The 27115-nt window shown below is 43.3% G+C and overlaps 1 protein-coding gene across 1 annotated transcript in view; it reads right to left on the bottom strand.

Moving 5' to 3' along the window:
* Positions 1 to 27115, bottom strand: part of SPAG5 (sperm associated antigen 5) — a 137204-nt gene that overhangs the window by 96539 nt on the left and 13550 nt on the right. The window contains exons 2-6 of the mRNA XM_073565525.1: positions 24912 to 24987; positions 24392 to 24529; positions 21694 to 23192; positions 19797 to 19980; positions 17142 to 17261 (exon numbers count right to left, since the gene is read on the bottom strand). Of these exons, the coding sequence (XP_073421626.1) occupies positions 17142 to 17261; positions 19797 to 19980; positions 21694 to 23192; positions 24392 to 24529; positions 24912 to 24968 (1998 nt within the window). The 5' untranslated portion in view covers positions 24969 to 24987. The remainder of the gene's footprint in view (positions 1 to 17141; positions 17262 to 19796; positions 19981 to 21693; positions 23193 to 24391; positions 24530 to 24911; positions 24988 to 27115) is intronic.

Raw genomic sequence — 27115 nt, 5'->3', positions numbered from 1 at the left:
AACCGAATAAATAATTGCTTTCATATCCATTGAACTATATAAGCACCAATTGTACCAGATAGTACTTTTTTGTATTAGTATTTATTTTTTCATGTTTTTTCTCTTTTTTTATTTACTTTGATCATTAGCTCATTAATTGGGTATTACTAATCCTGTGTTTTCAGGTCCATTTGTGTGTCTACCCACTAAATTAATAGAATTAATTCTTACCAATTGTTTGTCAATAATGTTAATAAAGATTGAATTTTAAATGTATTTGGCATATACTTCTTGTAATTTATAGGTTTAATGGTATTTTGGACGTGCCTTATGAAATTAGGTCACCCCTTTATGGTTTTTGAGACATTATACATAGATTAACCGTTTCACATTTAAAAAACAAACAAGCGGCTAACGCGGGGCTACCAGATGACGAACTATACGGACCGCGTTATGGTAGAAAAAAAAAAAATACTTCTTTCCTTAAAAAAATATGAACAGCAGATTCGGCTTTATCAAAGTGGATATGTCATCAGATTTCACAACAAGCTTCACAGATTATTATATAGATCTCTCAGACCGGATGAGGCTGCTTGCTTACTTTGAAAATCCATGTCAGAATAACGGTTTTCCAGGCTTCCGGTAAACTTCTGCAGTCATTCTATGTGTCTGTAGATTGCTGAATCCTGACAGTGTGCAATAAGCACAATTAGCACGCAGTCAGGATTCCCCTGTATTATCAGTGCAATCAGTCATGTGGACACAAGTATGTGATTTGCACAGTTGTGGTCATGTACCGACTAGCTTCACTCAATAACAATAATGATAAATTTTATTTCTATAGCGCCGACATATTCCGCAGCACTTTACATTATAGAGGGGACTTGTACAGACAATAGACATTACAGCATAACAATAATCACACAGATCATAACAGATACCACGAGGAATGAGGGCCCTGCTCGCAAGCTTACAATCTAGATTTTGTGGCTGACCTCGTTACTCATTCTGCAGCCAGCAATACACCATGTAACACAGCAACTGTAGGAGGCAAACAGTGGAAAGTTTTTAATGAAACCTAATTGAAAAAAATTTTAAGCCCCAAATGCATGCATTTATAGAGGTTGTCCACCACTTTCACATTGATGGCTAAAACAGGGCTGTGGAGTCGGTAAGCCAAACCTGCGACTCCGACTCAGTCTCCACGACTCCGACTCCCACATATATTGCTTATATTTAAGTGAAAAATGTATTGTAGTACAATGTGAACATCAGACATTTAATCATTTCTATGATCCAATAATCAAGATATTTAGATAGAACATAATATATATTTATTGGAATACAACTTTAGAACACAAAAAACTAATAAATTGTAAATATTTAATACAATATATATATGTAATCGATATTACATAGTGTATGTACATATATATATACATATATACACACACACCGTATATACTCGTGTATAAGCCGACCCCCCCAATTTTGCCCCCAAAAATTGGGAAAACTTATTGACTCGTGTATAAGCCGAGGGTGGAATCCATAGACTGTGCCCCCATATGCTGCTCCATAGTTTATGCCCCCATATGCTGCTCCATAGAATATGCCCCCATATGCTTCTCCATAGTCTATTCCCCCCATATGCTGCCCCATAGGCTATGCCCCCATATGCTGCCCCATAGAATATGCCCCCATATGCTGCCCCATAGAATATATCCCATATACTGCTCCATAGACAATGCCCCCATATGCTGCCCCATAGACTATGCCCCTATATGCTGCTCCATAGACTATGCCCCCATATGCTGCTCCATAGACTATGCCCCCATATACTGCTCCATAGACTATGCCCCCATATACTGCTCCATAGACTATGCCCCCATATGCTGCAAAAAAAAAAATCCATACCTCTCCTGGGTCCATCGCCGCTGTCTGCCGCTTCTTGTCAGTGACTGTTCAGCCAGCAAAGGGGCGGTGCGCACTAACCACGTCACCGCACCCCCTGCTGCCTAAACATCACTGACACAGGATGCAGCAGAGACAGCGGTGAGCGGCGATGGACCAGGGGACAGGTGAATATCGCTATACTCACCCATCCTGCCGCAGTCTCTGCAGCCTCGCTCGCTTCTCAACCGTCTCCCTTCCCTTCCTGTCTTCAGCAGTCACGTGGTACAGCTCATTACCACTCATGAATATGCGCATATTCACGAGTGGTAATGAGCGGCACCACGTGACCGCTGAAGACAGGGAGGGAGACAGTGGAGAAGCGCGCGAGGCTGCAGAGACCACGGCAGGACAGGTAAGTATGATCTCTGACACCCCCGCTCCCCCGCCGACCCCCAGGTATATGAACCGTGTATAAGCCAAGAGGGGGACTTTCAGCCCAAAAAATGGGCTGAAAATCTCAGCTTATACACGAGTATATACGGTATATATATATATATATATATATATATATATATATATATATATAACACACTATGTAATAAACTATGTACAGTCATGGCCAAAAGTTTTGAGAATGACACAAATATTATATTTTCACATGATCTGCTGGCCTCTGGTTTTTATGTGTGTTTGTCAGATGTTTTTATCACATACAGAAATATAATTGCAATCATATTATGAGTAACAAAAGGTTATATTGACAGTTAGAATGAGTTATTGCAGCAAGTCAATATTTGCAGTGTTGACCCTTCTTCTTCAGGACCTCAGCAATTCTCCCTGGCATGCTCTCAATCAACTTCTGGATCAAATCCTGACTGATAGCGGTCCATTCTTGCAAAATCAATGCTTTTATTTTGTCTGAATTTGAAGGTTTTTGTTTGTCCACCCGTCTCTTGATGATTGACCACAAGTTCTCAATGGGATTAAGATCTGGGGATTTCCAGGCCATGGTCCCAAAATCTCTATGTTTTGTTCCCTGAGCCATTTAGTTATCACCTTTGCTTTATGGCAAGGTGCTCCATCATGTTGAAAAAGGCATTGTTGATCGCCAAACTGCTCTTGGACGTTGGGAGAAGTTGCTCTCGGAGGACATTCTGGTACCATTCTTTATTCATGGCTGTATTTTTAGGCAAGACTGAGAGAGAGCCCATTCCCTTGGCTGAGAAGCCACCCCACACATGAATGGTTTCAGGATGCTTGACAGTTGGCATGAGACAAGACTGGTGGTAGCGCTCACCTGGTCTTCTCCGAATAAGTCGTTTTCCAGATGTCCCAAACAATCGAAAAGGGGATTCATCAGAGAAAATGACTTTACCCCAGTCCTCAGCAGTCCACTCCCTGTACCTCTTGCAGAATATTAGTCTGTCCATGATGTTTTTTCTGGAGAGAAGTGGCTTCTTTGCTGCCATCCTTGAGACCAGGCCTTGCTCAAAGAGTCTCCGCCTCACAGTGCGTGCAGATGCACTCACACCTGCCTGATCCATTCCTGAGCAAGCTCTGCACTGCTGGTAGCCCGATCCTGCAGCTGAAACACTTTTAAGAGACGGTCCTGGCGCTTGCTGGTCTTTCTTGGGCGCCCTGGAGCCTTTTTGGCAACAAGGGAACCTCTCTCCTTGAAGTTCTTGATGATGCGATAGATTGTTGACTGAGGTGCAATCTTTCTAGCTGCGATACTCTTCCCTGTTAGGCCATTTTTGTGCAGTGCAATGATGACTGCACGTGTTTCTTTGGAGATAACCATGGTTAACAGAAGAGAAACAATGATGCCAAGCACCAGCCTCCTTTTAAAGTGTCCAGTGGTGTCATTCTTACTTAATCATGACAGATTGATCTCCAGCCCTGTCCTCATCAACACCCACACCTGTGTTAATGGAGCAATCACTGAAACGATGTTAGCTGGTCCTTTTAAGGCAGGGCTGCAATGATGTTGAAATGTGTTTTGGGGGATAAAGTTCATTTTCTAGGCAAATATTGACTTTGCAAGTAATTGCTGTTAAGCTGATCACTCTTTATAACATTCTGGAGTATATGCAAATTGCCATTAGAAAAAATGAAGCAGTAGACTTTGTAAAAATTAATATTTGTGTCATTCTCAAAACTTTTGGCCATGACTGTAAGTGGCAAAAAAACAGTTTTCAACAAAAACATACTAAATAACATTTGTGCAGTCTATGAATTTGCTCTAATAGAATTGCCTCCATCAGATCCTCCTTCATAGATGACCTCAAATCTGACCTAATAATTTTAAGGCCAGAGAACAACCTCTCTACACTAACTTGGGTCGGAGGCAAAGCCGTAACCACATGGGCAGCATCTCTAACAATTTGCGGGTATAAAGGAATTGCCTCATGCACAGTCAGATTTGATGAACGGTTGAATTTTTCTATTTCTTTGAGAGCAAGTGAAACATTTTGCTGAAATATGTGCTTGCTATAGGAGACAGAGTGAAATCTTTTTCCTTGCGGCAACGTTTTGCCTGCTCCATGTCATCCAAATACTTGTCAAACGCCTCATCTGATGAGCATGAAGATATGGCAGCAGTAGCACTGTCAGGACCCAAGTCCTCTTGCGCCTGGCAGTCCTCCTGTAGGCCACTCATCCTAACTGCTACCTCAATCAGATCTTCTTTTGCTTTAGTAAGCTGTTGATCATCAAGCAGTATACGATGACTTTGGTCCACATAAACAACTGCCAGAAAATTTTTATTTTCCAATAGCTGTGTCTCTCTCCATTTCATTGTTAATTATGCAAATTGTCTCTTCAGAGAGGAAGAGGACTAGAACTCTAGTGCCACCTATTGGAAGTAGCAATCCTAAAAGTCTTGTTACATGTTGTCTCTTCCTCTCTGAAGAGACAATTTGCATAATTAGCATATTTCCCAGAGGAGCATTGCGGCTTTAAGTCTCCTCATCTCGACATGCTTAGCATGTCATTCTCCGCAAGGAGAAATGATACTTCTTGGATATCGGTCAGACACCTCTCTCACAGCCAAACCAGATCTCACACTTTGCACTGACGACGGGCAGTACCCCGAAACACAGTGCCTGCAAATTGGAGTTTCTGGCTTGGCTTTTATCCTAAGTCATGTAACAAGGCTCGTTAAAGGGTCGACATTGACTTTTAGGATTGCTACATCCAATAGGTGGCACTAGAGTTCCAGTCCTCTTCCTCTCTGAAGAGACAATTTGCATAATTAGCATATTTCCCAGAGGAGCATTGCAGCTTTAAGTCTTCTCATCTCGACATGCTTAGCATGTCATTCTCCGAAAGGAGAAATGATACTTCTCTGTTTCATTGAAGCAGAAATGCTATCTGCGATTAAATCTCTTCTTTGGGACAGGCAAAATAGCAAGTTCTTCCACTCCCTTATGAAAATGCCAGGAGTTAAATCCTCAGCTTGTAATTTTTTAGTCACTGTAAATGGGTGATTAAGCAATTCCTTCAATTCAGCCACCTGTGTCCATTGATCTTCATTTAGGGTTATCTGAGGGTTCGTCATATCTATAAGAAACGGTTTTAGTTCAAGCAATCGCTCAAACATTAAATAAGTGCTGCTCCACCGAGCAGAGTGGCTTGATCGCCAATTGCCCCTTTCCAAGCACGTCTCCAAGATGGAATCAATTTTAGGGGTTCTGGCGGCAATAACCAATTTCCTCACTTTTCCAATCAGATTTTCAGCATGTCCCTCTTGCAGACTCTCTCTTATTGCCAGCTGCAGCGTGTGCACAACACAGCGCATGTGATGAATATGAAAGTGTTTTGAAGCAGCTTCAACAAGATCATCTATTTCTAAAGTATAATTTTGCTTTTCTTCTGTTGTAATATGTTTGTTCCTCAGTTACATGAACAGCACTGTGGCCTTCCATCTCAAACATACTGTATCCTAAATTTTCTTCTAGCTGTTGTTTATTACGCTCATTCATCAGTTTAATTGTACTTATGTTTGAAGCATTGTCCGTTACAATAGCAAGAACCTGTTCTTGTGTGAATGTAGCCTTAGATCAGGAATAGAACAGCCATTTATAGGACATTTCATAACTTTCCCATATTCCTATGAAAAAATATTCTGCACATTCTGCATTGAACTACTTTACCCAATTTATTATATATTTTAGGAGTCGGTCCATTTTATACCGACTCCACCAAAATAAGCACCGACTGACTCCACATCCCTGGGCTAAACCTTAGGATAGATTATTAATGTCTGATCGGTGCGATACCGCCACCGAGAACAGCTGATCGCACACACACCGATCAGACATTGATAACCTATCCTAAAGATAGGCCATCAATGTAAAAGTAGTGCACAAACTCTTTAAGTATTTGTCCCAAGAGTGGCACAAAGAGAACTAGAAAATGGAGAAGAATGAAATCCTTTAGGTGGGAACCTAGGTCACGGCCACTTGCAAACCCTTTTAACCAAGGATTGCATCTGCTGAGACACGTAGGTGGCAAACTTTGGAGAACTTGAAAAAGAGAAAAAATTAAAAGAAAACAAACAACCTAAGATAGAAACAGGTTTGAAAACAGTCACGTGTCTGCCTCTTGGATGTGACGGTCAGTTTTTAAATTTGTATTCATTAGCCTTCTGACTGAGCACTCCGCCCCTTAGCCTCAGGCGTTTTTAATCACAGCAGGACCCTACCCCTCCATAGAGAAATAGATTTCAGTCCAAGAGAGGATTCACATTAGGTTCCCATACAGATGAAGACTTTAATCTAATTAAGGATTGGCATTAGGTTATGTCCTGTAAACGAGAATCGCCTTAACGTGGCTTCCAGGTACACATGAATTGGGCAATTTATGCTCTAAGCATACTCAATTTTTCATATTTCTAGTGCAGTAAGGCAATTCAATTTTCATACTTCTCCTCAGTGCCAGACATATGAAAGCCCGCATAGAGTTTGCTAAAAAAAACACTTGAAGGACTCCCAGACTATGAGAAATAAGATTTTCTGGTCTGATGAGACGAAGATAGACCTTTTTGTTGATAATTCTAAGCGGTATGTGTGGAGAAAACCAGGCACTACTCATCACTTGCCCAATACCATCCCAATAGTGAAACATGGTGGTGGTGGCAGCATCATGCTATGGGGTGTTTTTCAGCAGCATGGACAGGATGACTGTCATTGCTGTGGGCATTATGTTTCAGGCTGGTGTCAGTTGGTAGATTATAAATATATATATATATATATATATATATATATTTTTTTTTTTTTTTTGCACTAGGCACTTGACACTTTATTGTATACTAGCTAAAGAGCCCGGCGCTGCCCAGGCATAGTAACTAACTGTGGTTAGTTATAGCAAATTATAATTATCCTCCATCCCATAGTCCCGTGCCCATATACCCATCATACATATCTTCCATCCCATAGTCGAGTGCCCATATACCCATCACACATCCTCCATCCCATAGTCCCATGCCCATATACCCATCATACATATCCACGATGCCATATACCCATGCCCATATATCCATCATACATATCCTCCATCCCATAGTCCAGTGCCAATATACCCATCACACATCTTCCATCCCATAGTCCCGTGCACATATACCCGTCATACATATCCTCCATCCCATAGTCCAGTGCCCATATACCCATCACACATCCTCCATCCCATAGTCAGCCATTATGACATCATAGTGAGCGGCGGGGCTTGGAACCTATGATGACATCAGCGTCGCCATGGCAACCATTATGACATCATAATGAGGGGCGAGGCTTGATACACACACTTTTTCCCCATTATGTAGATAGGGGCAAAATTGTTTGGTGAATTGGAACGCGCGGGGTTAAAATTTCGCCTCAACATAGCTTAGGACACTCTCGGGGTCCAGACGTGTGACTGTGCCAAATTTTGTGGCTGTAGCTGCGACGGTGCGGATGCCTATCCCGGACATATACACAAACACACACACACACATACAGTTGTGGCCAAAAGTATTGACACCCCTGCAATTTTGTCAGATAATACTCAGTTTCTTCCTGAAAATGATTGCAAACACAAATTCTTTGGTATTATCTTCATTTGATTTGTCTTAAATGAAAAAACACAAAAGAGAATGAAGCAAAAAGCAAAACATTGATCATTTCACACAAAACTCCAAAAATAGGCCAGACAAAAGTATTGGCACCCTCAGCCTAATACTTGGTTGCACAACCTTTAGCCAAAATAACTGCGACCAACCGCTGCCGGTAACCATCAATGAGTTTCTTACAATGCTCTGCTGGAATTTTAGACCATTCTTCTTTGCAAACTGCTCCAGGTCCCTGATATTAGAAGGGTGCCTTCTCCAAACTGCCATTTTTAGATCTCTCCACAGGTGTTCTATGGGATTCATTCTTTCTTGACTCATTGCTGGCCACCTTAGAAGTCTCCAGTGCTTTCTCTCAAACCATTTTCTAGTGCTTTTTGAAGTGTGATTTGGGTCATTGTCCTGCTGGAAGACCCATGACCTCTGAGGTAGACCCAGCTTTCTCACACTGGGCCCTACATTATGCTGCAAAATTTGTTGGTAGTCTTCAGACTTCATAATGCCATGCACACGGTCAAGCAGTCCAGTGCCAGAGGCAGCAAATCAACCCCAAAACATCAGGGAACCTCCGCCATGTTTGACTGTAGGGACCGTGTTCTTTTCTTTGAATGCCTCTTTTTTTTCTCCTGTAAACTCTATGTTGATGCCTTTGCCCAAAAAGCTCTACTTTTGTCTCATCTGACCAGAGAACATTCTTCCAAAATGTTTTAGGCTTTTTCAGGTAAGTTTTGGCAAACTCCAGCCTGGCTTTTTTATGTCTCAGGGAAAGAAGTGGGGTCTTCCTGGGTCTCCTACCATACAGTCCCTTTTCATTCAGACGCCGACGGATAGTACGGGTTGACACTGTTGTACCCTCGGGCTGCAGGGCAGCTTGAACTTGTTTGGATGTTAGTCGAGGCTCTTTATCCAACATCCGCACAATCTTGCGTTGAAATCTCTTGTCAATTTTTCTTTTCCGTCCACATCTAGGGAGGTTAGCCACAGTGCCATGGGCTTTAAACTTCTTGATGACACTGTGCACGGTAGACACAGGAACATTCAGGTCTTTGGAGATGGACTTGTAGCCTTGAGATTGCTCATGCTTCCTCACAATTTGGTTTCTCAAGTCCTCAGACAGTTCTTTGGTCTTCTTTCTTTTCTCCATGCTCAATGTGGTACACACAAGGACACAGGACAGAGGTTGAGTCAACTTTAATCCATGTCAACTGGCTGCAAGTGTGATTTAGTTATTGCCAACACCTGTTTGGTGCCACAAGTTACAGGTGCTGTTAATTACACAAATTAGAGAAGCATCACATGATATTTCGAACAGTGCCAATACTTTTGTCCACCCTCTTTTTTATGTTTGGTGTGGAATTATATCCAATTTGGCTTTAGGACAATTCTTTTTGTGTTTTTTCATTTAAGACAAATTAAATGAAGATAATAATAACAAAGAATTTGTGTTTGCAATAATTTTCAGGAAGAAACTGAGTATTATCTGACAAAATTGCAGGGGTGTCAATACTTTTGGCCACAACTGTACATACATACACTTGATCTTTATATATTAGATGTAACTATTGGCACTAACATATTTATTTTTATAATATATTTATAATATATAATTTTTTGTTTGATTCCTTTATTAATTATCAATAATCACATCATATTTTGGCATGTTTATTGGCTTCCCAGAGCATTTAATATTGTTATAATGAATGTATATTAACTTTTGCCTGGGTGACATACTCTGCTCCCTCACCTATCACATTTATTGTGTTTTTATTGGTTATTATCATGTTGTTTCATAATCATGCCTTGCACGGTTATTTTTATATTATTTTGGTTGTTTCAATCATGTTTTTAATTGATATTGAATAAAGCTTCATTTTATATATTTTCTGTGAATACTTTTTTCTTTTTTAGATTGGTTTGCACATTTATCGTATTCACATTAATAAATAGGGATTTTTGTGTACTCACCTTAAAATCCTTTTCTCCGAGCCACTCATTGGGGGACACAGACCATGGGTGTTATGCTGCTGCCACTAGGAAGCTGACACTAAGTGAATACAAAAAAAGTTAGCTCCTCCTCTGCAGTATACACCCTCATGCTGGCTCCTCAAGAACCAGTTCAGTGCAAAAGCAGGAGTTTATTCACATCATATCAGAGTACAACACATCAAATTAAAGAAAAACAAGTGCAAGACAAAAGGGTGGGTGCTGTGTCCCCCAATGAGTGGCTCAGAGAAAGGATTTTATGGTGAATACACAAAAATCCCAATTTCTCCTTCACCTCATTGGGGGACACAGACCATGGGACGTCCCAAAGCAGTCACTGGGTGGGGAACCACATAAAGATCGAACCCCATGTACCAACTGACTAAAGTTGTGCTACCGCCATTTGCAGAATACGTCTGCGAAAGGCCACATGTGCAGAAGTCTGATAGCGTAAGCTGTACCAAGACGCAGCCTTGCAGACCTGTTCTGCAGACGCACAATGCCGAATGGCTCAAAAAGTGTCCATCGACCGAGTAGAGTGTGCCTTAATCCCTGCTGGGATAGGCGTGTCTCTGATGCAGTAGCAATTCCGAATGGACAAGCGAATCCATTTGGTATTGTGGCCCTGAAGTGGCTAAACCATGCCTGAGAGCCCGCACTACATTCAGGGTGTGAAGAGCTCATTCCACCCGATGTACTGGTGTTGGACAAAAAGAGAGGACAATGTCCTCGTTAAGGTGGAAAGACGAGACCACCTTGGACAACAAAGAACCGAGACGATTCGATGACCACCTTGTCCTGGTGGAAAATCGGGAAAGGAACTCGACAGAATTGAGTGGCTAGCTCTGAGACTTGCCTGATAGCCAGCCTGCGACGTCACTGCGACAAGACGACTTTCCAAGACAGAACTGGCAACGAGACATCCTGCAACGGTTCGAAAGGCGTCTGCTGAAAAGCACCCAGGACCAGGAATGCCTCTAACGGCATTCTATAGGGGAATACTACATGAGAGACCCCCTGAAAGAAAAACCTCGCTTGCAAAATGGAAGCAATCCTGCACTAGAATAAAACAGATAAGGCCGAGATCTGGCCTTTGAGAGAGAGAGAGCTGAGCGCCAAACCTGATTCCAGACTAGTCTGGAGAAATTCCCAAAATGGAGGGAATAAAGACATGAGGACGTCTGTCGTATCTGCACCATGCAAAAAAGGTTATCAGGTGTGGTGATAGATGCTAGCTGATGCAGGCTTCCCAACGCTAGTCATGGTGGGAAACCCTTGATGAGAGAACCCAGCTTGAGATAGCTCCCAGGCTTCAACGGCCAAACCGTTAAACAAAGGGCCCCTGAGTTCTCATAACAAAACCGACGTTGGCAGAGCAGATCTGGACGATCCGTCAGTCGCCACGGGACATCAGTGACTATCTGCACTAAATCTGCATACCAGGCCCAGTGTGGCCAAACCTGGGTGACAAGGATTACTGGAGTCTCCTGCTTAGATCTTCCTGATGACCCTCGGAAGTAAAGAAAGCGGGGAAAAACATGTACGGAAGATGAAACTGAAGCCACGGCGACACCCATGCATGCACCTTGATGGTCTAGGGATCACGAGAAAGAGCTCTAAAGTGGAGTACCTGGGCGTTCAATCTTGAAGCCATCAGATCTATGTCCGGAGTACTTAAATACATATCTGTCGAAAGACCTCCAAGTTCCCACTGTCCCAAGGCAAAACTTTGACGGCTAAGAAAAACTGCCGCCCAAATTTTCACGCCTGGGATATGGACTGCAGAAAATACTGAGTGGTTCCTCTCTGCCCATCGGAGAATATGGGCTACCTCGCGCATTGCCACTCTGCTGCGGGTACCCCTTTGATGATTGATATACGAGACAGCCGTGGCTTTGTCCGATTGAATTCGGATGGGGTGACCTGCCAGGAGATAATCGAACTGGTGCAGGGCTATCCTGATTGCTCGGATTTCCCGGGCATTGACCGGGAGGCTCGACTACCGAGTTGACCATTGCCACTGAGCAGTGTGGTGACGAAAGACTACTCCCCAGCCAAGGAGACTGGCATCAGTAGACACCACTAGCCATCAAACCGAGAAAAAGGATTTCCCCTGGAACAGAGAAGACCTCAATGTCCACCATCTATGAGGTTGCCTGTCAAGGGAGAATGGGTTCATGCTGCAGGGGACGGAGATGCAGCTGAGCGAAGGAGACCGCTTCCATTGTTGCCACCATTTTTCCCCTGTGCCCTCATGGCAAACCGGATGGAATGACGGGATGAAAGGCTAAGTGCGCGGGCTGCTTGTTGAAGGGCTCAGACCTTGTCTTGAGGGAGAATCACCAACCCTCAGAGGTGTCCAGTGTCATTCCTATAAAGGATATCCGCTGAGCTGGAACAAGGGAAGACTTGTATGCGTTTATCAGCGAGCTCAGGCGAGAAAGAGTATCGCCACTTCGCGCAGTCCTGGAAGGACGGACCCGATTAGATGATCGTCTGCGTAGGGCAGAACGAGTGTACAAGATGGACATGACGGCCGTCATGACCTTCGAGAGCACTGTGGGAACGGTAGCAAGGCCGTGAACTGAAAATGCTGTTCGGGAATGGCGAAGCACAGGAAAGTGTAGAGAGGAGAAAACCGGAATATAGCGATAAGCATCCCGCTGTCGAAGGATGCTAGAAACTCCCTTTTTTTAAATCAACGAGTCTGCATGATCCTTGGTGGGATCAGAACCCAAGATTCCAGCAATGCAAGGCTGTAGTGCCAACTACTGAACCAATGTGTTGCATTAGAGATGGAGGAATCATCCGAGCCAGGCTGGAGAAGACCCTGACCGATAGAGGAGGGATCATGAAGAGACTGTATCGCTGTGACCAGTGATGCCATGGGTTGCGACAGCGGCAAAACCCGCTCGAGGGGGGGGGGGGGGGGGGGGAGAATAGTGCAGTCTATATCCCAGTCCCTGCAAAATTAGGCTGTACCACAGAATATCCCATGACGCGTTAATCCCATGCATCCTTTGCAGGGAACACCAATGGGGCCTCAGGGAGCACTTGCCCAGGATTGTTGCCCATGGGTGTTGCAGGTCCGATAACCTCCATGGTGGGATTTTGATGCCAGGACCCCATGCAGCCAAAGTAATGACCGAATGGACTGACTCTATCCGGAAATGGCGGACCCTGACAAACTTGTTTAGAAGTTTGAGATCCAGTATGGGTCTTACGGCACTGCAAACAGATCCAAGTAGAAACCCTTGAGCCCTTCGTTTACTGAGACCGGAACAATGATTCCGTCTTAACGCAGTGAATCTATGGTGTCCGAAAACGGTTTTGTTGTTGACGCCGAAAAAGACGTCTAAGCCTTGCTGCGAAGGAAATTTGCTCTTTCCTCCCGTAGCATCAGAGACAAGCTGAACCAGCTTCATTCTAAATAAACGGCCACTCTGGTAAGGAAGAGATGTCAGAGACTTTTTGCACACAGAGTCCATTTTCTATTCACTGATCGTGATGGCATTTGCCGCTGATAGTGCAGCGCAGCTAGCCGCATCCAAAGAGGCGTCCAGGAGATCATGGCTTTAGCTACCCTCTCCGCGGCAAACGATGGATAGAGTGCTAAACCCAAGGCCTCAAAGACTGAGCGAGCCAGATTCTCTGACGGTCTGTGGGTTGATGATCCATCCGGCATAGGATAGAAGGGTTCTGGATGCTGGACGAAATACTGGCAAGTCTACAGCAGGAGATTCAGCCCAATCTTTCCGCAAATCAGCTGAAAAAGGGGGTACCTCACCTCAAGAGGATTGTCCTGTGAGGCGTTTATCAGGTCGCTTTCTGTCCGGTTGAGTATAACCCGAACCTCCTGGTGAATGGCAAACGCTGTAAAAGGGAGATTAGTCCTCCTGAAAGACACTGCGAGTTCCAGGACAGAACCGGAATACTCATCAACCTTCTGAGTCTGGTTGACGGCCTTGATAAGTGAATCCCCCGTTTTCTGGAACTCTGGCAAGTCCAGATTTAAGGAAACAAATGATTCATACTCCGGTCTTGTTCGCTGCAAATCTCTGGTGAGTGAGAGCGAGAGACAGAGCTCACGGACACCACGGCACTTGATTGCTCGGGTAATGTACTACGGATCCGTTACTAGACGCCTGTACGTTTCTAGAAAACTTGCTGCCCCTGCTAGCCGATGGCACCCTTGTAGGAGAGGCGAACGCTCCGATCCACAAAGGAATTCAATCTCTTTGGCCAGAGAAGCCATGGATTCCTACAGTGACTAAACCCACTCACGGGGACTAAGTACACTGAGATCGGTGGCGGCGGAAGGCTCCTGAGCGCATTTGGGGTCGGAGGAATTGGTATGAAGATGACTGGAATTGTCTTATTAGACTTTTTGGACTGGGACATGGAAATAAACTGCCACTGTTAAATGGAACACTTCCACGATTTTGCGGTTACAATTTTAGTATATGCGCTACTGAAGCGAGCACAGTACCCCTATATGTTTTTAATAGGCATTGCTAGCAGACCAGGTAATAGTGCATGATACCGCAGGGGGGAGGGAACTACCGCCTTCTTACCCGGATCTTGTGTCCCCGGAGTCTTCGCTGGATTAGCGCTGTCCTCAGCACTGAATACCGCCGGGTCAAATGCAGCGGCCACTTCCGGATGTCAGCTCGAGTCCGGAAGCAGCAGAATGAAAATGGCCGCCAAGATCTGAATAGGCACTTCTCGTCCTGGACGAGAAGCACCAAAATAGTGGGCGGAATAGCCAGAGCGCGTCATAGCACAGGCATAATCTCCGGCTACGGTCTGCACAAGGCCGAAGCCGGGGGGTAAATTTATAATGACGGCCCGTGCCGAACAGAAGACGAGATGGGAACCCAATGCCAGCGCCTCCCCGGACTGCCTGCTCAGAGCCCTCCAGCCCCGGCACTTACCCGGAGAAGCTGCCGGGTGGCAGGTAAAAACAGCTGTATGCAGCAGGTCCGGATCCTCCTGCCGTCGCTGCTGGTTTGGACAGTGCAGGGATGAAGGGAATCCCTCAATCCACCATCCCTTTGTTAAGGAGGTGGAGAGGGACCGTCCGCCTCCTTCCATCATTCGCTTTAACAGTGATGATGAGTGGGGGCTGCACGGACGCCAAGGAAGAAAGTACCTCTGTACATGCACGGAGTTCGAGCCCCCCGTGTGCACAGGGCTGGTTGTTCCGACATTAGGCCTGGCTGCAGAAGAGGATACATGGAGGTGACACTCCATGTGCACGTCTGTTTATGGTGCGGGGAGATCGGTGCCCTTTAAGGGACCCGCCGCCCCTAAAAACAGCCCAGGCAATGGCGTCCCGCGTTGCAGGAGAGGATACGTGGAGGCGACACTCCACGTGCTCGCATGTTATTGGTTCAGGGAGATTGGCGCCTTGAAAGGATCCATCGCCCCTTCATGAGAAGAAAAAGTAAAAAAGGTAAAAAAAAATAATTGAAAATTAAAATAAAAAAGGATTTTTGGTCTAAACACCAGACCCGTGTGCCTCCTATGGACACTAAGCAAGAACTGGTTCTCTGGGAGCCAGCACGAGGGTGTATACTGCAGAGGAGGAGCTAACTTTTTTTGTATTCACTTAGTGTCAGCCTCCCAATGGCAGCAGCATAACGCCCATGGTCTGTGTCCCCCAATGAGGCGAAGAAGAAATATTGATTCTTACTTTTGGGAATTCTTTTCTATATAGGTTTTTCTCTGGACCTCAGACTTGGCCGAAGGTTAACCTTCCAACAAGGCAATGACCCTAAGCACACAGCTAAAATAACAAAGGAGTGGCTTCAGAACAACTCTGTGACCATTCTTGACTGGCCCAGCCAGAGCCCTGACCTAAACCCAATTGAGCATCTCTGGAGAGACCTGAAAATGGCTGTCCACCAACATTCACCATCCAACCTGACGGAACTGGAGAGAATCTGCAAGGAAGAATGGCAGAGGATCCCCAAATCCTGGTGTGAAAAACTTGTTGTATCATTCCCAAGAAGACTCATGGCTGTACTAGCTCAAAAGGGTGCTTCTACTCAATACTGAGCAAAGGGTCTGAATATTTATGACCATGTGATAGTTCAGTTTTTCTTTCTTAATAAATTTGCAAAAATGTCTACATTTCTAATTTTTTTTCCATCAAGATGGGGTGCAGAGTGTACATTAATGAGAAAAAAATTTACTCTTTTGAATTTACCAAATGGCTGCAATGAAACAAAGTGAAAAATTTAAAGGGGTTTGAAAACTTTCCGCACCCACTGTATGAGCGTATGTCATATGTTATAAGATCCCCCTAAGTTTAAGTATATGCAATCAATAACATACCAATATGACGATAAAGGTGCGAATAGGTCTTTGACTAACATACATAGCAATTAAATTAAACAGTATGCTGCAAGTAGTTAAATATGTCTGAACATGAAGTACTGAAACCATAAAGAAGCACGTTCTCCCCCTGAGGAAGCGGCTCTGTTTGCAGCGATACGCATGGGGTTTCCCCATTGTTTCCTCTTTGCAGCCATGAGTCTTGTAATGTGCGCTTTCTAGTCTTTGTTTTCCATGTGATTTGGATACCAACTTTTACTTGCGTTATCATTTATGCATACATTGCCACGGTTGCATGCTCACTTGCTGACCGATTCCGCTATTACCACTTTTCTGGTGCTCTCTCTATGTGTTTAGATCTATATTCCTGATCAGGACTGTTGAAATTGCTTCTTTATGGTTTCAGTACTTAGCACCTGATATTATATTTATTCTTACAGCATACTGTGAAATATAATAACAAATGGTTTTGAACTTGACTATTATCTATATTACTCAAAAATACATCAGTTCCTCTCTGGTCCTATTGGTATGTTACTGATTGCAAATATTTCAACTTAGAGGGATCTTACAACAAGTGTTATATATATTATTGTTGCATTTCATTGTTGTGCAGTGGTTTATACATATCTATGGGGTTTTCATTCATTTAATTTTTAATCGTTAAGTTATATGATGTTTAAATCAAAGTTATCTCACTGTATCTCTGGTGTGTATTTTCTTCCGTATGGCTTTTTTCTTTCCCTGATCATACATAAATATGAGACAGCATAAACTCTGCTTTTACACAAGAGTAATCCTGATCAATGAATCAATACAACAGAAGGGGTCGTACACGACCTACCAAAGCTTCAGCAGCGTCTCTAAGATGTTGGTGTAATGCCTCATCTTGTTCCCGACTGTGCTGCTCTGATCGCAGAGTACTCAGCGCCTTCAAATACAGATCATGGTAGTGCTGCTCGTCCTGCAGGCAACACAATCGGAAGAGGACAAGACAAAAATGAGCCTAGAGTACAAAATTATATAGATATTTATTAAAAAAGGGTAAAGAAAAGTACATTCCAAACCAGTTACGATGTGTACATTGATCATGATTTGTATCAATGCAGCTTGACATATTAGCTAAAAGTGAAGCATTGCTGACTAAATAACAGTGTAATACTAGCAGAGGGTTTGAAATGTTCGCTAATACAGTGCCACATCTGGTGGTGAAGAGAGTGGCGGAAGTTTAATAAATGAGTAAAACTCACTGGAACTTGAAAGCCAAACTCCTGGGAGGATAAAGTTGAAAAGCAAGAATCTGCCATAGCTGCTTTTGCTTCTGGCAGGTTCGCTTTTAGAGAAATACCATCTATTTGTAAATACATTATGTTACTTTCAACACAGCTATTTAAAGGGGTTGTCCGGGCTTTTCACATAATCTCACTGCATAGGCCTGTTTCACACTACCGTTTTTGACCATCAGTCAAAATCCGCCGTTTTTTGAAAAAACGGATCCGCCATTTTTTTGGGCGGATCCGTTTTTTTCCCCATTGAGTTGCATTACCGGCGGATCTTGACGGATGGCCATCCGTTGGATCCGTTTTTTTGCGGATCCGCCAAATTTTTTGCGTCCGCCGACATGCCTGGACGGACCCTGCAACGGTTTTTTGCTGCAGGATCCGCATTTTACAGTGCGCATGCCCAGAGAAAGGAAGTCAGCCGGGAATTTAACTCTTGCGGACGAAAAAAATTCTCTCTCTCTCCTCCCGGGCAGCGTTTCCTTTAAAATTCTTCATTCGGCGGATCCGTCAAAAAAACGGATCCGGTGGCATCCATTCACATCAGTTCGGAAAGCGGATCCGCTTTCCGCCTTTTTGGCGGATTTTGACTGACTCAAAAAACTGAAGTGTGAAACAGGCCATATCTGGGCTGCAGAATGCTAACAATAAGTAATTTACCTTCTGTGGCCAGTTTGCAGGGTTTGCTAGATATCATCTCTTGCTTGTAAGAAAAACGTCCAGGGAGGGTGTGTTCTAGAATTGAAATAAGAACTGGTCGTTTCCTCCTCAATAGTTTCACTTTCCATAGATCACTGTTCAGTGTGTGTCTGGGGGAGGAGCAGCTGTGTGGTTCTGCTCTCTGCACTGAGGCTGCTAGAGGGGGAGGATTTGTTACTGTGTGAGGAGGGATAGGCTTGTTCATGTGGTCGGGGAGGGCCTGTTGCTATAGAGGGCAGGTTTTTAGTAGAGTAGGAGGAAATGACCAGTTCTCATTTCAATGCCAGAACACACCCCCCTAGACGTTTTTCTTACAAGCAAGAGCTGATATCTAGAAAACCATGCAAACTGGCCACAGAAGGTAAATTACTTATTGTCAGCGTTCTGCAGCCCAGATATGCACGGAGATTATGTGAAAAGCCTGGACAACCCCTATAAGGCTCTGTTCACACTAGTGTCATTTTTTAAGTGTATGAAGAAAGCCATCATGCTAAGATATTTTCCAACACATTCAAAATTACAAGTTGATGAGCTCTGTATTACCCAGGCACCCACCTCCAATTGCCAGCTTTCTGTTGTGAGAATCATGTGGGAATAGTGGATGAGGGCAGGTATAGCTTGCCCAGATTCCTTTCCTATGTGGCCTAGTCTGGTCAGTATCGCACCTGCTTGCTAATGAATAATGGGAGGTGGATATAAAAGGATGCCAGGTGGTTGTGTGAGTGTCTCAGCCTGGGAACACAGAGAGCCTGTCTGTGTGAGAGACACATGTGAGTGAAAGCAGTGCCCACTGCAACTGTGGTTTGGCTGGACAGAAGCCCGCCAGTTGGTAGTTAGGTTGTCCATTGTTTAGTTAGTGCCGGACAGGCAAGGATTTGTTTTATGTTTTATTTCCTTATGCATTGCTTTCACCGTTAATAAACCTGACCCAGTGTCAGTTATACCCGGACCCCGGCTCTGCGCCTGAGTTTCATGCTGAACGCACGTGACCTTTGACCCCAGCAAAGCCGATCCCGGAGTGTTTTATCACATTGTGTACACTGTACATGGGCAAAAAGCTGACAGTGGTGTGTGGATGGGGTTATACACAGCTCCGCATGAACAGAACGGCTATATCTGCAGCAGATTAAAGAAGGATTTTATCAAAAGGACATCAAGTAGCCCAGTAAATGATATATTGCTGGAATCAGGCATTGCTGGAATCAGGATCTCTGCACCTATATTACGCTGCTCTCAGATGGGGTAGTAAGAAACTGGTGTCATATTCCCTTTAATAGGGTCTGTTGGGATTTCAGCACTTTTTTGATAAGATAGTATTGTCAAAAATACCTCACTGGCTCATGGTACAACAGTAGCTCTCCATGCAAAGTCATAACATATATATTTCTAGTGAAAACCTGCTGTGCAAAATGATCAGAAATGTATTAGGACATTGCATACAAAGCTATGGATGTTACTGAGCTGGTGGTCACTTTCCAGCAGTCTCTTTTCCCCCAGTGAGCAGATAGTCTGCTCCTTACCGTACTGGTGTAAGTGACACAGGTCTGCGTGGAGCACTCCCTCTGCTCAGACGGTTTAGATGAAACTTGAGTTTGTTGCCAGCCTTGAAGTTGTCGTGAAAGCACTTCAACTACTATCAATGTGCCTTCCAAACGCTCCATCAGCTCATCCCGAGATGCATTACATAAGGCCTCCCTGGAGAAACTGGAAGACGAAGTAAGAGATATCTTACAGCTCTGCTTCTACCATATTGCTCTCCTGAGCATGGAAGTCAGAATTCTTATATTTAAAACGAACTAACAACATTTAAAGGGGATTCGTTTTGTTTTTTTTTTGTTAGGCCTCTTTCACACATCCGGTTTTTGTAATCCGGCACGATGCGGCGAAATTTTTAATAACCGGATCCAGCACCGGATCGGGTTTTGTCCCATAAGCTTTCATGGTCGCCGCATCGTGCCAGATGGTTATGCGTCGTGTCCGGTTGTTGCCGGACACGGCATAAATTAGCCGTCCGGCATCAGCAAAAAACGTTCCCTGCAACGCTTTTTGTCAGCGCCGGACCGGCTTTTTCCACAGCGCATGCCCGGACTCTGTGAATGTTAACCCCACAAGTGCCCGGCAAGAGAGAGAGAGAGATCTCTCTCTGTCACCCGGACACTTGTGAGAGATCTCTCTCGCCGGGCACTTGTGGGGTTAACACTCACAGTGTCTGGGTGAGAGAGATAGATCTCTCTGTGGGGTTAACCCCACAAGTGCCCAGCAAGAGAGAGAGATTCTCTCGCCTGGACACTAAGTGTTAACCCCCCATGTTTCTCCACCCCCCTCTCCCCTCCCCTCCCCTCACCTCCCTTTCAGCAGCTGTCTCTCATCGGCTGCCTCTGTCCACCTCGTCCTGCGGCTCCTTTAAATAATGTCTGAGCCGTATCTCTCGCCGCATACACATCCGGTGTCACGGCTGCAGGCCGGATCCGGCGGCCCGGCTTTTCGCCGCACGCCGCTGGACCCCACACACCGGATGTGTGAAAGTAGCCTTATTCATACATACTACAAGTCCTTGGATTTAAAAAAATTTTAAAAAATGCTGCCCTTGCAGTGAACTTAGCGGCATTGTGCTTTCGCCATCCACATCACCACCGAGTTCAGCGAAGATTTCTGCAACCAAAGTCCTGTAGTCATAATATCACGGCTGCAGTCATAACAACAAAGATGGAGGAGGGTGGAAGCGGCAGGGGGCTGCAACACCTATCTTTAGTTTTATACAGGGCAAACAAAACAAAAACATTTAAAGCGAGAAGTGTACCTGTGAAGTCAGGTGAGTTCTCAGAATAAGCCTGTGTGTGAACATGAGGTATAAACACTATTTCTGACAATATATTACTGATATCCTGCATATTTAACCAGTTTTCCATGCTGCATGCTTCAGCTCTAATTTTCAAGTGTCTCTGCGGTAGAAGGTGGTGAAAATATTGCTACACAAACACATGCAGGATTCCTGCTCGCCTTTTTCTATGTAGTAGACAGATGTGGCTTTTGTATGAAGGACATTTTTCAGCATTACTGAGCTGTGTAACTGTGAATCCAGCACAGACATTAGATAAACACTTACTAAAAAGCTACAGAGTGATCTTTTTATGAAATTCTGTGCCCAACTCCGCGTTTCCCCCATCCATCCTCTCCCGCCTCCATACTCTTTAATAGACAGCTGTAATATGACACCCCTTTAGTTTTGACCAAGACAAATTTTAGTTACGGTATTTTTCAGAGTGAATTAGTTCAGAAGGCAAGGTAGAAGGGGAGAGATGGTGCATAAGAAGCATATTTCTTTGAGAAATTAAAACATTTCTTACAATTGATTGTAATATTGAATTATGCCGTTTCTTAAAACAACAGTGACTACAAAAAGCACAAAAGTCTTACTTCCATAGGACTGAATCCGTCTCAGAGGAATTATCCTTCGCACTTTTATTCCTCTCCAGCATGAAGTCCCCGGAAGTGTTCACACTTTTATTCAGAAGCATTATAGGTGTAGTCCATGTCACTCCCTCAGTGGTCGACAGTGGAGTCATAGCAGTCCCAGCATCATGAGGGGAGGCAAACATCCTTGGAGTAAGATTTTTTAACATTCCTTTGCCAAATAAAGGGATGCCACAAACTTTCAAAGGATTGGGCATTACTGGAGTGGGACAGCTGTCAGATAATGGAGTACCTAGCGCTACATTTCCTTGATCAAGGTTAGGGTCCAACTGATGCACCTGATCCATACCATAACTTGGAGAAAACCATTTGGCTTGTGTTAATGGAGTGGGATCTCTTTCAGTATACACAAGATCTGTGGTTGTCCCATCAATAGGTGTACAACATTTGTTGTCTCTTGTCTCTGCTGTGTAAAGATCCGCTTTATATAAAGACAGCTCTGAATCCTGAAATTCCACTTCTGTAAAAAGAGTGCCCTCTATAAATAAAGTATCAGAAAGAGACCTCTCAGAAAGATCGCAGACTAGAGGGTCAAGTCTAAGGTCTTTCATCACTGCAGAAAATGAAGGCAACATTTCCACTGCTTGACAACCCTCACCATGGCCTTCATCATCAGCCAGCTCATTTTGTAAGCAATCTTCATCGCCTTTTATACATAAGTTCCAATTTTCAATGCGTTCCATTACTTCTGATAGCACATCTGTTAATGTACAAGAGACATCCTCTGGTGCGGCATCAAGACAAGGATCTAGAACGTAGGTGTCATTTGTTGATGTGACAACATTTGGCTCAGACGTGACCTCAACGCCATCAATCTTATCTGTGTCCTGCAGATCTTCTAACTGACTGTCACTTACCATGGCAGAAGAGAATATGTCAGGCTTACCAGTGTTCAAAATGTTATAGGTTAAAATATTTGCTGCAACATTTTCTTCATTTTTCGAGTCAAGATTTTCTAGTAATATATCATCATATTCTGTAATATGTTTAAGAGGTATTTGAGGTGTTAAGACCTCTTGTGCATCATGGCTTTCTGGGCCATGCGACGTGAGGGTTACAGTTTGGAATGAATTATCTTTCAATGTAGGATTGATCTGTAATTTTGAAGGTACATTAGTTGTAGTGGCGGAAGGTACGATAACCAAATTGTCACACTTCATGTAAGAGCTATGAGCAACTTCATCTACTGACTGTCTAAGATTTTCTTCATTGTCACCAAATGCTGTCAGGCCGTCCAATGAATCATTAGGATGCGGTAATACAATGTCACACGACTGATCTAAGTGATCAGAGTTTTCCGAACCAGTGGGCAAAGAAGGCGAGTCTCCTGGTGACAACGCAATCTTCAAGAGCTCAGCTTTTGAACTTTGTGTCAAACTATCATTGTGACAAGGGTCAATCCAAACACTGACCGATGCGCCAATGCTGACTCTCGTAGACTCCTATAAAAGAGAACAGTTACAAATATTCAAGTACCAGAACTAAAGTTATAAAATACAAAGGTTCTGCTAAGTCCCAAGTCACGTATTTTGGGACTGCAGAGCGATGTTGGAGGTTCCTCTCTTGTACTTTTGGCTATAGCTAAAGTGAAGTATCATACAAAGAAAACCATTGCCAAACATTGCCTGGCTAGAGGTCCCCCCTCGATTGACGAAGTTAAATAATACAATCCTATTGCAGAAAAAGGTGTATAGTAAAAGGGAGCAATTGGCAAATTTCAAAAACAATGCGGAAATTGGATAAGATGCAATGCAGCAGGGTCATACGCATTAGCATCGGATGTAATATTTAATATGTTAATGTTGGGTTGATGAGGGTATTAGTGATATGTTTATATCTTTATAACGTAGTATTAGATTTACAGTTCGGATTTATCTATGAAAAAGCTCTCCATACACCTATAGTAAGGCAGGTTGGTGGTCCTTTAGGGTGGGATGGATCGGTTAAATTTAATTAACGGTGGTTATGCAAAACAATATTGCTTTTGTGATTAAGGAATATATTACTAATGTAACTTTTACACTGTTGTGAACTTTGTATTGTCAATGGTTTTAATAAAAGTTTTCTTGATGTTAAAAAAAAAAAAAAAAGCACTACAGATCAGCATGAACAAAAAGAAGTCAACTCTCTGATAAGGATATCGGCCAAAGGAGTATTTTTCTCAGTTCACTCTATTGTGACATATAGGGTGGTCTAAAGTTTGCTGACAGATTTTAAATGGGTCATCCTAGATTTGCAATTGATGGCAGACCATCATTGTATCACTGGTCCCCCACATCTGCTTCAGTGGCAGTCAGGTAATTAGTGTGATTTCCGCGGATACTGCAGCTTATTCAAATGGATGAGCTGCTAATATGTATGTGCATATTCCTCGAAGGGCAACCCGTCCTTCTGCTCTAACAGAGAGTCTGAATGTTGAAGAAACAGCAGGAAATCTGAATTTCCTCCTCTTTCTATAAATGTGGTGAGAAAAGAAAAAACAGCATTTTTTACCAATGAAATTACCTAATATTTCAGCCAAGCCAATAGAAAATTATAGATGCACTGTAATACATACATTTCTGATTGACAATAAGTCAATTCAGCTTGCATGGTTTCTAAATTATAAAGCATTTAACAAAAGCTGCATATGAATACTTACCTTGCTTATAAGAGCTGAATGACTGGATGGTTTGGACAGAGACGATGTCCTTTTAACCTCAGTATTTGGATCAAGCACAGCAAGCTGCTGGCCCGGGAAAACCTTCAAGGGTGTTCGTCCAACAGATTTATGGTGTACCTTATGGCCAACAGAGAAGAAACACATTTCACAGCGAGGATAGAAATCACCTTACAGGATCAGCAGCCTAAGAATATTCTGACATGTAATAATGATGATGGTGAAGATGATACGGCAGAATGTCGTCCTATTACCGCATCGATACAATTAATGAAACCACTGGTAAGCAGACACGGATTTACGACATTTTTAGAAAGTGGCTCAAGGAGATTATTCTACACCTGCTTCTATAGAAAGCTGCTTTCAGGATCAACGTGTACAAACCACGTTATTTCTTTACAGCACTGTGTCTTCTTGGCCTGCATAACTTTACTATTAACACATTAGCTGACAGAAGTCTGATGTAAATCTGCATATAAGATATAAGAAGCCCTCCACTTACAGTCTGCACTGCTGGAATCTGGTTTTCATCACTAGTAGAGTTGTCTGAGGATGACATGTTGCATTTGTTTCAATGTCTAAAAATAAAATTAGATTTAAAAAATCAATTTAAGACTTATTATTACAGGCATTTCAATAAAATAATTTATCTTAGCCTTACAAGTGAGAGTGACACGTACCTAAAGGATAAGGCTGATGAGCAGAATTTGTTAGACTAAAAAAAAAAGTTATAATTTTAAAAAAATATATGATTTTAACCCTTTTGAACACACTGACATATCTACATTAGCATCAGGGTGCAGGTGTATGGAGCGGGCTGAGAAGCTGAGCCCTTTCTATACAGAGATTGCTATGCAACGAACAGCAGCGACCTAACCAGGCTCCAATCACTGCTATTTAACCATATACAGTATGTCACAAAAGTGAGTACACCCCTCACATTTTTGTAAATATTTTATTATATCTTTTCATGGGACAGCAATGAAGATCTGACTGATACAACGTAAAGTAGTCAGTGTGCAGCTTGTACAACAGTGTAAATTGGGTGTGACTTCTAAATAACTCATCACACAGCCGCTAATGTCTAAACGGCTGGCAAGAAAAATGAGTACACCCCTAAGTGAAAATGGCTAACTTGTGCCCAATTGGCCATTCATTTTCCTGCCTAGTGTCATGTACCTCAGGCTGGTTTCACATTAGCATATCTGTGCGCAGCGTATGAGCCGCATGCATCACACGTACATATATTTAACATTGTGTACGCAGGGACATGTGTTTCCATCAGTTCGCATGCGGATGCGTACGCATGCGTCATTTCGCGGTGTGCGACGGTGTCCGGCGAACGCAACATGTTGCATTAATTGAGACGCCAATTATGCTTAGTCATGAGCATGCGGACGAGTGCGTTAAAACAACGCATTACAGTCTATGGGAACGCATTGGTACGTAAGGACATGCGTTCGATACGCATGCGTGCTTCAGAATGAGCAGGTCTAGGGAGTGTTAAATTAAACATTGTTTTTTATTTTTGTTAATAAAAATTCTTTTGTTTCACAATCCCTGTCTCCCTGTGTTTTCTTTATCTCTTTATTTAAACATGTGTGTATTGTTGAGTGAAGTATTAAAGGGTGTTACAGTCAAGGTGTATAGTATTAAAGTTACAGTGAAGGTGTTAAAGTCAGCAAACATTACAGGTACATTTTACTTATTAGCGGCTTAAACCATTTCGTCTTGCCATGCCACACGTCCAATATCCAAAACAAACTAGGCAGCAAAGTTATCCCTCATTTGGAAAACTTCCACTGTAGTCCTCAGAGGGTGATCTTGGTAATCCTGCAATGTGGTATGAACAGGTTCGTCAGGTTCTAAGTGGTGTCGCTCTTTCACCAGGATGTAATTGTGCAGAACAACACACGCTTTCACAACCTCATCAATTGTCTCAATTCTTAGATTGATGGTTGTTCCCAAAATGCACCATTTAAATAATAGCAATCCAAAGGCACACTCCACAGTTCTTCGTGTCCTTGTCAGTCGGTAGTTGTAAATCTTTTTGGTGTGATTAAAGTCCTGACTTGAGTACGGTTTTATGAGGTTGGCACACATTTGAAACGCCTCATCCCCAACCACAACAAATGGCATTGGCGGTCTTTCAGTGTTTGGAAGAGGTCGTGGCGGCGGAAAATTGAAATTATTCCAATACAAACGTTGGCCCATGTCAGTTTTTGAAAGTGTGTGAGTCATTTCCTCGTCCAAATGAGCCAAAGTGCACGGCAACAAATCAACAGTCAGCATCTGCAATCGCCACGAGAACAATCGAAAAGTATTTTTTGTAATTGAAATATTCGGATCCACTTCCAGCAGGTTTCATAATCTGAATTTGTTTGTCGTCCACAGCCCCCAAACAGTTTGGAAAATTACAAATGTACTGGAATTTTGCAGCATTTTCCAGCCAGAGTTCAGTTGTGGGTTGGGGGAGGAATTCTTCATGCAGAACCGTCACATAAAGCACAGCTGGTGTCTGTAACTATCCTAGAAAAGGTGGACACTCCAATCTGGAATGGAAAATATAGAGATGATAAGGTCTCTCCAGTAGCAAATCTGCCAAACAGAAAATGGGAAAAAAATCAGTACATGGCTTTTAGAACAATCATATTAATGACACGTGTTTCTTTTTCACAATTACGTACCTCAGGGTCACCAACAGAC

This window comes from Dendrobates tinctorius, unplaced genomic scaffold (assembly GCF_039654945.1).
Source record: "Dendrobates tinctorius isolate UK_male_01 unplaced genomic scaffold, ASM3965494v1 ptg000016l, whole genome shotgun sequence".
Lineage (NCBI taxonomy): Eukaryota > Metazoa > Chordata > Amphibia > Anura > Dendrobatidae > Dendrobates > Dendrobates tinctorius.
Note: the sequence above shows the minus strand (reverse complement) of the source record. Positions and strands in the feature narration are given on the sequence as shown.